At 37.3% G+C, this 13,382-nt stretch overlaps 2 protein-coding genes across 6 annotated transcripts in view; both read right to left on the bottom strand.

Annotated features, from left to right (window-relative positions):
• The window catches only part of csnk1g2b (casein kinase 1, gamma 2b), a 31,343-nt gene extending 25,234 nt beyond the window's left edge, over nucleotides 1-6,109 (bottom strand). For all 4 annotated transcript variants that reach the window (XM_079896108.1, XM_079896110.1, XM_079896109.1 and 1 more), the window contains exons 1-2: nucleotides 5,944-6,109; nucleotides 1,684-2,460 (exon numbers count right to left, since the gene is read on the bottom strand). In XM_079896108.1, coding sequence (XP_079752234.1) covers nucleotides 1,684-1,908 — 225 coding nt within the window. In that variant the 5' untranslated portion in view covers nucleotides 1,909-2,460; nucleotides 5,944-6,109. The remainder of the gene's footprint in view (nucleotides 1-1,683; nucleotides 2,461-5,943) is intronic.
• A 1,067-nt stretch (nucleotides 6,110-7,176) lies between these two features.
• On the bottom strand, nucleotides 7,177-12,799 carry dmbx2 (diencephalon/mesencephalon homeobox 2). 2 transcript variants are annotated; one of them, XM_079896115.1, is made up of 4 exons: nucleotides 9,635-9,834; nucleotides 9,314-9,493; nucleotides 8,533-8,708; nucleotides 7,177-8,043 (listed from the first exon to the last, which is right to left on the bottom strand). In XM_079896115.1, the coding sequence occupies exons 2-4, from the start codon at nucleotides 9,483-9,485 to the stop codon at nucleotides 7,591-7,593; spliced, it is 801 nt and encodes a 266-aa protein (XP_079752241.1). In that variant the 5' UTR covers nucleotides 9,486-9,493; nucleotides 9,635-9,834; the 3' UTR covers nucleotides 7,177-7,590. The 2 variants fall into 2 exon arrangements, with proteins under 2 accessions (XP_079752241.1, XP_079752242.1); XM_079896116.1 differs by lacking the exon at nucleotides 9,635-9,834 and adding an exon at nucleotides 12,735-12,799 and having other exon boundaries at nucleotides 7,200-8,043.
• Nucleotides 12,800-13,382: the final 583 nt, after the last annotated feature.

Raw genomic sequence — 13,382 nt, 5'->3', positions numbered from 1 at the left:
AGGGTTTTAGCTGAAAAATATTAAGTTATGACTGTTTAAAAGCTTACATTCCATCGGATTCAAACAAGACCCTGAATTGAAAGTGTATAGGCCTACAGTTTTTAATGCATTAGAAGGGAAATTAGTTTTACGGTTTTAGTGATTACATTCAACAATTTGATTCTACTACTTTAAAATACATGTGTATGAGTGAGTAAAGGCATAATTAAATAAATATCATTAAAAGGCTTAAAATTATTGAGCTTTTTTTATTAGCTATACTGAGCAGCCCTATTCAAGCCATATTATAGCCGGAACAGTGGAGAGAAATGCAGTGGCATGGGTGCATCATCATACTAAATAATTTTAGCACTAAAATTACAGTGCTTGACTTCACATTGAGCGGTTAAAAAGCACTTTGATAGGCAACAATGCAAAGATAATGAAGCCTTTGACGTTACTAATGCAAAGATAATCATATCCTTCACTGGAGGATCCGGGGAGGAGGGCGACTAAGTGTGCACACACTATCTATGACAATCCCTTTCTCATGGTGCCAAGTTACTTGACGGTCATTTCCCAGAACAGAAGACCTCCCATCAACAGCTTAAAATGATCCCTATAAAACTCCCATCAAATAATAAAACACAACATGGACTTTAAATAGCACCGGACTTTGAGCTTCTGTTTGGGTGTAGCATGAATTGAACATGTCAGAGGAGCTTCTGAAATGACGTCAATGAAAATTTGAAGAAATCCAGTTCTCTGTGATAGTCCCCGGGGCAGCAAAATCTCTTCTCACATCTAAGAGAAGTGCCCCCATGATAAAAATGGATTTTGGACACCCATTTCCTCAAAGGACCTTGTCATGTTTACTCATGTTTTAGAGGCCAATTTGAGCCCACAGAGAGTGTGAGTTACGTCATAACGATCACTCACCACAAGGTCAGTCAATACTTTACTGTGTCATATGGATAAACGGTCTGCCTGTTTAGAAGTGAAGCCCTAAACTCGCTCGCATTTATCGTAGTGGCCCAGAAACAGCCCAAAACGTACTTTAGGTTAACTTCCATTTCCCTCTCTGCATGGAGAAAAGACTTTTACGTTACATTGACAGCCAGCCAAAGTTAGCAAAACGTAAAATATAATTGGTATCATCTTTCTCGCAAATGAAAACTCTATAATGCCACCCATCAATACACGTCTTATTTGCTCATTAAGAGGAAATAAAAATCGAGTAAACGTCAACGAACAGTCATAATGATTTATTGCACATTCTGAAAGTTGAACAGAGACTGTCTGTGTGCTTTCCTCATTAGCTATTACACAAATCGGTTCTCTAAAGTTACACTAGCTACATAAAAGTAACTTGTAACAATGTGTGAGGACCAACTGATCAACAGTGCATTACCAGGATGCTGTGGATGTCCATTGCAAAGCATACCTTTTTAAAATAGGGTCTACCCATTGTAATAACAGAGTTACATGAAACTTAAACATGAATGTCTAGAGGCAAAACTCTGAAAGTCCAATAAATAATCTTGCCTAGCGTAATATTTAAACAGTCATCATGAATCAAAAGCAAAAAGGCTATTTAAGATGAATTCTTGCTTTACATTAAAAAGAGGACATCTGTAAAATGTATAAATATTATAAAATACCCACAAATATAGGGAATATGTGTTTTTTCACAACAGCACTCACCAATTTGATGGCCACATATTCATTTGTGTATAGGTTTTTCCCGAGCCGTAGTTCACCGAAGTTTCCGCAGCCAATCTTCTTCCCAACTCTGAAGTTAGGGCCGACCATGAGGACCCCAGAGTTGGTCGTTCCCCGGCCCCCATGTACAGTCCTACTACCAGTTGCTTTCGACATCCTTTTCCCTTCCTCTGTCTCTACCTTTCCACCTCTCTTCTCAAAATCCATAAGCTTGTGATACCCTGGCCTCTCCACGGTTACTCCCCTGCCATGCAAAACAGAGAAGTTTCAAAACAACCCCCAGGGAACGTGTGGGGATGATGGAGAGAAGGCCAAACGAGTGAAGGGGTTTAAAAGTATCTATATACTGGTGATTTTTGAGGAGCAGAAACCGATGTCTTCTGCAGACGTGGTGGGTATCACCGAAAGTGCCGTCCTTGCATTAATCCTTCGGTGGATGGGACTCCTTTACTGTGCAGTTGCCCTTAGAGTAGCATGTCACTGCCTGAAGCAGGCAGGTTATGCTAGCATACGCACACATACAGACGCACATGCACGCACTCACACATCCACCCACACACGCTCCTGAACACTGACATACACTATTCCTGCTAGTGGCACCAAACAAGTGAACGTCCCCTTGTGCTCCTCATGGTTTCCTTGAAGTCAGTCTTGGATAATACTGTGAACATTCTTCATGTTCTAACACTGCTATAAGCAGACTCAGACAGAACCAGGAGTAACAGGTTCGAGCAGTTTAGTCCGACTTTCTCTGGATACCTGAAAGACATTGAAAAGAGAAGTAGAGTACAAATTAGTATCAATAAATTAATCAATCATGCACATTCTTGATATACGAGTCATTAAACTTCAAACAGTGCCATACCAGAGCATTATTTCATGTTTTTGCTCCTACTATATGTTCAATTTGAATAACCATGCATTTTTAATGAATTAATACATTTTTATTTCCATATCAGCATCAAAGGCTATATTCATGGGGGGGGGGGTCAATAAAATACATTTAAACATAAAACAATATAAAATTGTACAGTTTAAATTCTAAAGTTTTCCATGCAATTTTAAAGTGAGCCTTCCACTCACTTTAAAACACAGATACTAATCCTGAATGACCATGCATTTTAATACATTAATAAACTAATTGTATTGCCATATGAATATGAACATCAAAGGCTACAGGCCTATTCATGGGGGAAAATAATAACAACAACATAATATATAATTCAACATCCTATAATATTACAATAACAAATACACAAAATCTCACTTTATTATTTGGCAATTAAACTTCATAAAAAATGATAAGTCTGCAAAATATTGTAAGTCTGCAAATATTTTCAGTTTAATATTTTGATAGAAATTCTGAGCTCTTCAAAGCATTTTTAAAGCGAGTCCTCCATTAGAAAAATAATCATGAAACATGATGATGGACAGAGGCATGACAGGATATTATAAAGCACAGACAATAATCCTGATCCTCAATGTGCATGGAATCCATTTTCAGATTACCTCAAGGTCCAATAAATCTAATCAATAACAGCAAGAGACAAAGTATTGCATGCTAGACATGATGCGAATGCATCCTCACTGGATGAAGAGAAACAAATGGATGTTAATTTAGAAAAAAAAAAAAAAAGAATCACTCAGTCACAGTTTTGGCAATCTAAGAAACAAGAGCCAGTGAGTTTATGACACTACACTAACAGATTTTGCTTGTCTGCCTCCAAGGCATGGGATTTTTTTTAAAGTGTGGAGAACAGAACGGTTGAGAATTACAAGCTTAACAGTGCCCGTATCAGTTTCCAATTCCAACAGGAATTTTGACGACACCTGTGTGGTTGATAACGGAGAGAGGGGAAGCGGTGTAGAAGGTCAGAGATCTCTGCTGCACACCAACCCCCTCTCCCATCCAGGGTCAGCACTGCTGTTAATGTAAATGGAAAAGAAACTCGGAGCAGGTAATGCAAGAACTATTGGAAAGACTGTCATGCTTTCCTTCAGAAAATGCACTTAAAACGATCAATGGCAGCCTGACTGGCTGTAAAAGGATACCAGAGCTGATGAGCAATATACAATCAGCTCAGCAAAAAAACAAAAAAACATTTTAACACATGGGAGGGATTTTCACTACTTAATTTCAACATCCAAGGCACTGTTTGTTCAGCAAGTGACAAATTATGCATCAGAGCTTCAATGCATTAGATTATTAATGCACGGCTCATTTTTCTAGCCTGAGGAAATAATAATACTTTAGCCTGAGCAAAAAAGAATTATGAAAAATTATGCCCTGTCATTCAGCAAAATAAATGCATCACCAATCCTGCCGGCTTAGCTTTCATAACAGTTAAAGGGATGATGGACACTGCTTTATGAAAGGGACTGAATTTGTATACATCAATTCTCAATATGAAATCAATCATTATAGCAAACACTTTATCTTAATTTCCCACTGTCGAAGCTACATAAAGGTGAATAATGAACAGAGGGTTATGGTTACGTAACTTACATATACTGTTCTTAAACTACAGCCTGAAAATGTGAATAACCTCAAGTAAAGCAAGCAACAGCCTCGTTTAGTCATACACCGTGGCACATAATGCATTCAGCCGGATCAGGATCTATCATGCCTTTCGATGGTCTGCTGGTCACTACCCCACACGGTACCATAAAAATGCTGATTACAAGCTCTACAAGGGCGAAATGGAAAACCATGCCACAAGTCAGTTAGGGATCACAACAGTCACATAGGGATCAGATGTAATTACAAGATCTGTGGACAAGAACTAGTGTATAAGTACTGATTATAGGGCATGTTTCCATCTACTACTTAGATTAGAAACAACTTATCAATGCTTAAAGGAAGTTTAACAAAGAAACACATTGCAGAGTACGCCATAACAAAACATTTCATTTCATATTTAGAGATAGATTTATAACAGATTAACAGATGAATCTCACAGATAACACAGGAACATCGTCTAAAAAACACCTGATACAAAAGTGCATTAGATAAAGCCAAAATGATTACTGTAATGCCGCATAATCTGGAATTAAGACTGCCTGACTAATAATGGTTGCCAAGTTAGTGTTCACAGCTGTTTTGCGTTGCTCTGCCTACAAGAAAACAGGACAAGCCAGCTAACAACTTATTTCTGCTTATCTGATCAAATATCAAGAGAAAACAAACCAGGTTTCAGCATAACATACTATTCAGCACAGTTCAACTGTTTTAGCTTTCAAACAGGAAACATGCAAGTGTTAGAGGCTGCGTAAAAACCAAGACATCTAAGTTACTTCTACTTTCTCAGATGGGCAAAAGAGAGAAGCTGGTGCCATAAATCTACTTTTGTGTTGATGTACAAGGCCTTGTGTGGTGTTGATTTGGGCTTGAGAGACAAAGAGTGAGAAAGAGAGCTGTCTGGTCATTAACTTCCTTAAGCACAGTCTGATTTTCCATACTAATTTGTTTAGCATCTACGTGAAACTGGGAGATACTGTTTAACACTCCTCTGTTTTGCTATATGACACATTTCCAGCCTGATAACTGAACAAAATTGGCGCACAACTAACGTTATTTTAATATCTGTCAAAAATTAAACCACACTAAACCTCACTTCCACGAGAGCTTAATACCATAATGTTTTCAAACTGCACAGATGATGCCCTTGACAGAAGAGATTTCCAAATCAGTTGTACAAAGTATAAAATGTAAAATAAAAATATATTATACCAATCCTGGCACTGAAAGTGTAGCCTATCACCCGTCCATAAATTGTTTTATTTCATGATGAAGTGTCAATTCTAGAAAGCTTCCTATCCTGGCCTAGCAAAGATTACATACTTAAACAGGTCATTAAACATTAAATATGTCTTTAAAGGCATTCGGAATATTTTCTTTCAGCCCCTTCTTGGCTGGCTAGTGGCTTAAAAACGTCCTTAAAATGAGTGGCTGTCTAGCTGAGTCGTCAAATATGAACTAAATACACGTCGAAATGTATTTCATTTCACATCCAAAGCAAAATATATCCCCTTTCTTATTCGAAAAGGTAAAGAAATACCGACAAACCAGCTAAACAACTCCAAGCCTTGTTTGACAAACATGACAATAATCCTCCACAAATGAACTAGCTTAGCAACCCACTTAGCTAACATCACATTAGCCGTCTAGCAGCGAACCTTTCAGTCTTTCGATTAAAACGAGGAGGGAATGTTTTTCTTGAGGAAACATAAAGATGTTTTTACCTGCTTGTGAGTCCCCTATGTAGTATGCCGCGACATGGTCCTTTATTTATGCTTTGGAAAGTGATTTAATTCCCCACTAAAGACTAGCCCGGCTTCGCTGTTGTCTCTTTAAGCCTACCGTTTCGGTGAACGAAGCTCCGGCGTCACCCGACACTCCCATTGCTGTGGATACGTTCTCAAAAGTGCGTAGATAGATTGGTGAATCTGCGGCTGTGCTGTGGCGCGCAACAGCGTTTATACCGTCCCCACCTGGAGGAAAAACTCAAATGTTTTGCCTGGATCAACAGTTGAAGGGTTGTATACTGCTGGAAATATTGGAGTCATGACTAATTTAATTTGAAGTAGGCCTAAGATTTGTCTATGGTGTTTGGAAAATGTATGGGAAACTTAGAGATAACAAGGCTGTGAGAAAAAAATGTTTTTTGTGTTGAGTCTAATGCCAAAAAATGACTGAGAGGAAAATTTTGTTTTTTCTGAACTGGATAACAGAACCATTTGTTTTTATAAAGAAAATGCATCTCTTTTCCCCATTAAATTCCATATTCTGTGTAAACCTTTATTCTGAATAATATGTTTATATAGGGTATGTTTTGTATAATATATAAATAATAATAATATAGCCTATACAGTATAAAACATATATATAATATAGATGATATATATCATTTTTTATAAGATGTGAATGTAATCAACATATTCTGCATAACATGGACATTTCCTGTTTTTCTTTTCTGGAACTAGCAACTAGAACTGCTCCCTCTTGCCATTTATTTATAAAACTGATTCAACTATAATTATCATTCATATCCTTACAATAGCGCACAGGTTGTGACATATTGCATAATGTTGTTGCTTTTAATGATTTTTCACAACTGCCTGTGTATCTAATATCACCCATAAAATAGTTTGTACTGAACATGCACATATATTAATGAATATTCAGTTATGGTGAATTTTTCAAATAAGATTAGCCTACAGGCATATGCCAGCAATCTTGCTCAGATTTATAGAAACCAAACTGTTGGCTTAAGCTAGTTACGGCAAACCATTTTGCATGATGCTTTCTTAATCCAAATATGACCATATACATATTAACATCAGAATATTGTTTTGTGTGTAAACAGTTTAGTGATGTGTAACTGTGGCTTTCATTCATTACAAAAAAAAGGTCATATATTTACTCTAGCAACATGAAAATGTACAAAAAAATGAAATGTAACCTTTTCATTGTTTATGCTCAGAATGATCCACATTTGGCAAAATCATTTATTGCATTGACAAAAAATGACAACCAAGTGTGCAATCCCAGAAGCTACACAACAGAATATCACCGTTTCGAGTGTTTTTCATGTTTATTTGTATTAAAAATGATCAAAAGTTTATAAAAATCTACAAAGTGCTCAAATATGTGTGTGCAACACAAAAGTTTTCTTAATGCTCTAAGCTATGCAAAACGGAGCATGAAAGTTGACAAAATAAGTTTGTACAAATACAATCAAAAACAATGAAAGTTACAGGAAAAGAACCAAATCCAAACCTTTCCATTATTCTCAGAGTAAAAGTTACAATGTTGTGGGGACACAGGAACACCTGTTCCCTCTTCATGTCCTAATAAGGGTGACCGTGTCTTATTGGTTGATGATACGGCTACATGTCCAGGTGGTGGTGAACCACAGATTTAGATTGACAGGCAGACTGAAGCATGAGATTGCTGCATTTCCCCAATGGCACAAGATTGATGGCCGTGCCGTGCTGCTGTTGCATTATAGGTAAATATGTAGGAGAGAAAGGCAGACCTGCAGACAGCAGCCCAAGTGCATGAGGCATTGGTTGTTGGTAGTGTTCTCCAGTAATGAATGGAAGAACAGCAGAGGAGTGTAGTCTGGGGTGGGAATGAAGGTGAATAGAGTCCGCTGAGGATGGAATGGCCTTGTTTTCCCTAATTGAGGATTGAGATTTTGAATTAAAGCCTTTCTCTTGGTCCTTCGCCCCTTCTTTCCGTTGTTTAGTAGCAGAGCGATGCACTCGGCTTTCTTCTTTGGGAAGGGGTGTGAAGCGTTGACCTTTTCTAAATTTGGCACGTCTGTTTTTGAACCACACCTGAAGAAACATGTTTTGTTAATCAAAGATGTTTTAAGCACATTTAACCTGCACTCTTGAAAAGTATGTTCCAAAATGGGTGTTTCGCAGTAATGCTATTGAAAAATGCCATTCTGCTTCCTTTCTTCTTAAAAAATCTTAAAAATCTGAAGAACATTTTGAACCTTTTGTGCAATTAAGCTTCCATACTGTAAAAATATCATATGATTAACTCATAAAAATATGTTAAGTCAAGTTTTTTTTATGTTATACAAGATTCAACTCATTTTTTAATGCAAGTTAATGCAATTTAAGTTGAAATTACTTAAGCATTTAAGTCTATTGTGCTTAAAAATTTAAGGCAGCAAATTTTTTTTTTTTTTTTTTTTTTTTTTTTTTACAATGCATGGATGTTAAAGGTTTCACATGGAACCATCAATGCCAATAAAGAACCAAATATTTAGACGTGTTCTGCTTGTTGGACACTGCAGATGTTCCTGTGGGTCTCACCTGGATACGGGCCTCTGGGAGGTTGATGCAGACTGCTAGTCTCTCTCTCATGCCCACATCTGGATATTGGGTTTGCTGAAAGGCCTTTTCGAGTGCTTGTAACTGGGACACATTGAAGGCCGTGCGACTGCGACGCTGCTTTTGCTGGTTCCCGTAGCGTGCCTCAAGAATGAGTTCTAAATGAAGAAGATATTTAGGCTATTAGTTGTTTGCAATTAATTTCATGATACTTAACATTGCTTGTCTAACAGACAATACTGTAGGGCTCAAATTTGTGAGTCCACATAAAAAAAGTAGAAGAATGGATTCAGAATATGGAAATAAACAAAGTTCTACAAAAAAAAAAAAGCATTATTATTTAACTTTGTTCACTATTTTTAGGTCAACTTTTATACACTATTGTTTAAGCAAATAAATAAATGTCGATATAAAATTACATTTCAAAAACATCTGTAATATTGAATTGCAAACATGCACATTAAAAGCATTTTCAGACGTCCTCACTGGATATTATTGAATACAATTATGAACAATATTATTTTTTAAAAGAAGGGAAAAAAGCAATAAAGCATATAAAACATATTAGATATTTTAATATTAACTTAAAACTTAATTCTATTTATAGTATATGTAAATACAGTAGCCTAACCTATAGGCCTAATATGAACACTACTGTAAAAGGTGTGTAATTAAAAGCTCTACGAATTTACAAATGCTGCATTTGCTCTGCACTTCATTTATATTCCGGTACCGGGTCTCTAAAGTCCAAGCGGCATCTCACCTGCCAGGCGCTCCGCCACCGTGAAAGTCTGCATAGACGCCGGGCTGGCCGCTGAATGAAGCTGGTGCGGCTGCGCCATCTGCTGGTGAGCCTCGTGGAACAACGAGCTGACGCGTTGCAATGGAAAAGGCCCCTGGCCGTTTCTTGGTCCACAGAAATACACAGAATTCATTCTGCTGGCTGAGAGGATAAATATGAGTATCGCTTAAAATTTAAAATATCACCTAAAATGTGATATAGAACAGGTAGAAAAGAACATAATAGAAAATAAAATGTTTAAGAAAACCATTTTCTATATATACAAAAACAATGAACACTTACCTACAACTTCCAGTGAACTGTGAAATGATCAGTTGTTTTACTCTGTAAAAGTACGCGTAACTGCTGTTTGTTTTACTCATACGGTTTTAAAATCCCAAGGAAACATTTCACAGGAGCTGGTAAAATCCCTCACAATTTTACAATGAAGTTTCTTTTGGTAAGGCAGACCTGTAATGCTCCACGTTGACTACGGTTTAGGTTCTCTCCAGCTCAGTTTCCACTATTTAAGAGGCATTAACTTCAGCTTCCTTCAACCATTAGCCAATAGAAAGAAAGGTATTAGCCTGGATTAAGTGGGATGAGGGAGAGAAAGGGGGGTTTTGGGGGCTCAAGTTTTTGAAACTATTGAACTTGGGGAGATTTAGGCAAAGCATCCCCCTTCAATGAGCGGGCATTGCGCTCCCCCCTTTAAAACAATTAAAACAATGTGGTCGGCTAATCTCTGGGGTTGGGCAGATTAAAATAACAGCCTTTGATTGTCCGTTGTTCTCTTCCTTCTTTCTCTGCCGTTCCCCAGCTTTTGTTAGTATTAACTCCAAGGGGGGTGTTTGCTTGACTGGTTTGTTTTGCTAACTGGACCCATATTTTGCCCAGAAAATGTCAACTTGAGAATGCACTCTGGAAGTGGCCTATTAGGGTAATTTCTTAGGGCTAAATGTTCCAGAAATCTTTCCTTCTAATCAAATCCTCTCAAAAAAAGGGAGGATTAAAGCTATTAGCATCTGAAAATGAATAAAATACTCAATAAAATGAAAGACACATGGGATAAACAAAGTCTGCAGTCTGTGGTGTCAAAACTGGTAGTAATTATGGAATAAATCAAGATGGTTATGAAGCAAACATATCAACCAATCTGAATCTCACTCCTTGTCATTATCCCATCATCCATCTCTCAACACCTCTCTCATTGAGCTCAAGCAGCAGTTTAGCTCCAGCTGAAACCTCAGTCACCTCAGATCAGATCATCCTCAGTAAAACTGCAGCCGAGCGGCTGGGAGCGGCTCAGGAGGTTCAGAGATGTAAATTCCGCTAAATCCCGACACTGTGCAGCTCAGGGCCAGGAAGGCGAGGCATGTGGAGAGCTAGATTATGTTTCCCACGAGTATCAGGGCAGTTGCACACTCCTCGGTGTGTGTGTGTCTCCAAGAGGGCAACACAGGAACCAGTACAGCAGCAAAGCAGGAGCTGTGCTAAACTGGCATGAGACTGGCACACACACACACACACACACACACACACACACACACACACACACACACACACACACACACACACACACACACACACACACACACACACACACACACACACACACACACACACACACACACACACACACACACACACACACACACACACACACACACACACACACACACACACGGCTCAATTTTATATCCACTTTCCTGCTGGAAAGGATTGTTTGTTTGTATCCAGACAGTCATGGAATTCTGGTCTTTATTAGAAAGGCAGATTTACACAATAAGATCTCTCTATATTTTTACAAAAGTCTATGGGAATATTAATGAAATGCTAGTGCAGCTATATTTGCTGAACACTTTGATTATTCGTTGAATTCTTCTTTTGGCTGTTTAATACATTTAGTAACTAGTACTATATAAAAAAAAAGGCATTTAAGGTTTTAAAAAATAGGTTATTAACCAAGGATTAGTTAAATTGATCAAAGTGCCAGTAAAGACATTCCTAATGTTGCAAAATATTTCTATTCCAAATAAATGCTGTTCTTTTGAACTCTCTCATTGAAAAAATTGATCACGGTTTCTACAAAAAGACTGTTTTCAATATTGATAATAATAAGAGCACCAAATCAGCACATTCAAATTATTTCTAAAGAATCATGTGACACTGAAGTCTGACCATCACAGGAATAAATTACATTTTAAAATATTTTAAAGCAGAAAACATTAGTACTATTTCACAATATTACTGGTTTTTTTAGTGCATTTTTGATTATATATGCAGCCTTTTTGAGCAAGAGACTTTCAACATTTAAAAATCTTACCGACTTTAAACTTTTGAGATGATACTTTAAAGGTTCTTTGAACGTAGTAAAAGTTATATTTAGAATCTTATCATCCTGAAGTACCCTTATGCTGAAATGGTTTTTGTGTTAGAGTTTAGGGTTCTTTGTTCCCGCCTTTTTGTTTTTCAAATCTGTATTTGTCAAAGCCTCCTCATTCATTACTGATTTTCTATAGAGCTCAGCCATTAAATTACACAGACTGTCAACACACTCAAAAGGTAAATTAATTCTTTCTTAAAATGTCTATAAATTTGAACTTTAAATTGTAATGGTTTCCTACTAAGCATGTGTTTTTTTTCTCTTTTTTGTTTAACAGAACATGTAAGTGCGAGCAGCTGTGTTCAGTTAAGGATAGGCTACTTATCTTCTCCACGTGTAACAGAGATATTGAATATGATCCATATTGTTAGATTTTTTTAATTATTACTTTATGCATAAACATACCAGTCACAAAAAACATTAAAGCTATATTCCATGACTTTATATCACTTTTTATTTTTAACATTGTAAACGGCTCACATACTGTCCATATTTGCTAATTTTGGCCTTCATAAACATAGTTTTTACATTGAACAATATATATTGTGTCTTTCTTACTAAGTCAAATCGGTCTCCTGTTAATATATACAAAAGCCAATCATAGAAATCAGTCTATAAAACTAGCCTTCATATAACTAAACATGTCAAACAACACTTGATGAATTCACTTTTATTAAAATTAAATGTGGAGATTTTTATACGTATGTTTTAGGACTGTACATTTTAATACAGGAAAGTTCTGATACAGTTTCTATCCTTTATATCAACTCATCACCTTTTCTTACACCTCATGATTTGAGCATTAGTCTAAAAACTGTGAAATTAGTTTATAGACGGGAGAAAAAAAGTGCTTAAAAATAAATATTTGTTGGTGGGCAAAAGCCAGTTGTAAAGTTTTACTGCTTGGAGATTTAATGCTTTATATCATTGTAAGTCTTTCTGATATCTTTTTTGAGCCGTCAAATGGCAACAGCTCATCTCGACCAACACTTTCTGATATTTTCACACCTGACTGACCTTTCAAACTATCTTGGAATTGTGCTGAAGTTTTTCTCTCCGTGTTTAAGGCTCTGCTTTTTTCTCCCTTTTGCGATGTTCTTGCCTGTCAAGCTGTATTAGTGTCCTCTCAAAATAAGTCATTTAGAAGAACCTTAGCTGAGCAGCCTCTGAACCCCATTAAAAGCTTGGAGCTCAGAGCCCAGAAGCCTTTGTCTCTTCAGCCTGCGGGATTAGTGGAGATTTGCTGCTAAGAAAAAAAAGTAGTTATTTCATGGCACTTTCATGATGAAACCTGGCCAAAGCTGTGTTGGCTGGGAGGATTAGAGCCACACAAAGACGCTGGTTGTGTGTGACCCCCTCCCCGTAAACCACCGCCCCGGTGCAATGCCCCTTCCAAACCCCAAACACACACCATCCCCACCTCATAACTCCGGCTCAGTCCGTAATGAGAGCTGAGTTTTCATCTCCTGCTAAAATTGCGTTTCGGCTTTACCCCGACCCACTCGACAGCTTTAAAGAGACAACAAAGTGGTGGATGCATCTGGAATTTTCTCATTCAGATGTTTATTTACATAGGTGTAATTGGATGCAAACCCATTAATTTGTCTTAGTGCCCATCAATAGTCAAGCTTTGGAGGTTTAGACCCTGTCTGTAGAGTTTAAGGG

This window comes from Squalius cephalus, assembly GCF_949319135.1.
Source record: "Squalius cephalus genome assembly, chromosome: 16".
NCBI classification, from domain to species: domain Eukaryota; kingdom Metazoa; phylum Chordata; class Actinopteri; order Cypriniformes; family Leuciscidae; genus Squalius; species Squalius cephalus.
Note: the sequence above shows the minus strand (reverse complement) of the source record. Positions and strands in the feature narration are given on the sequence as shown.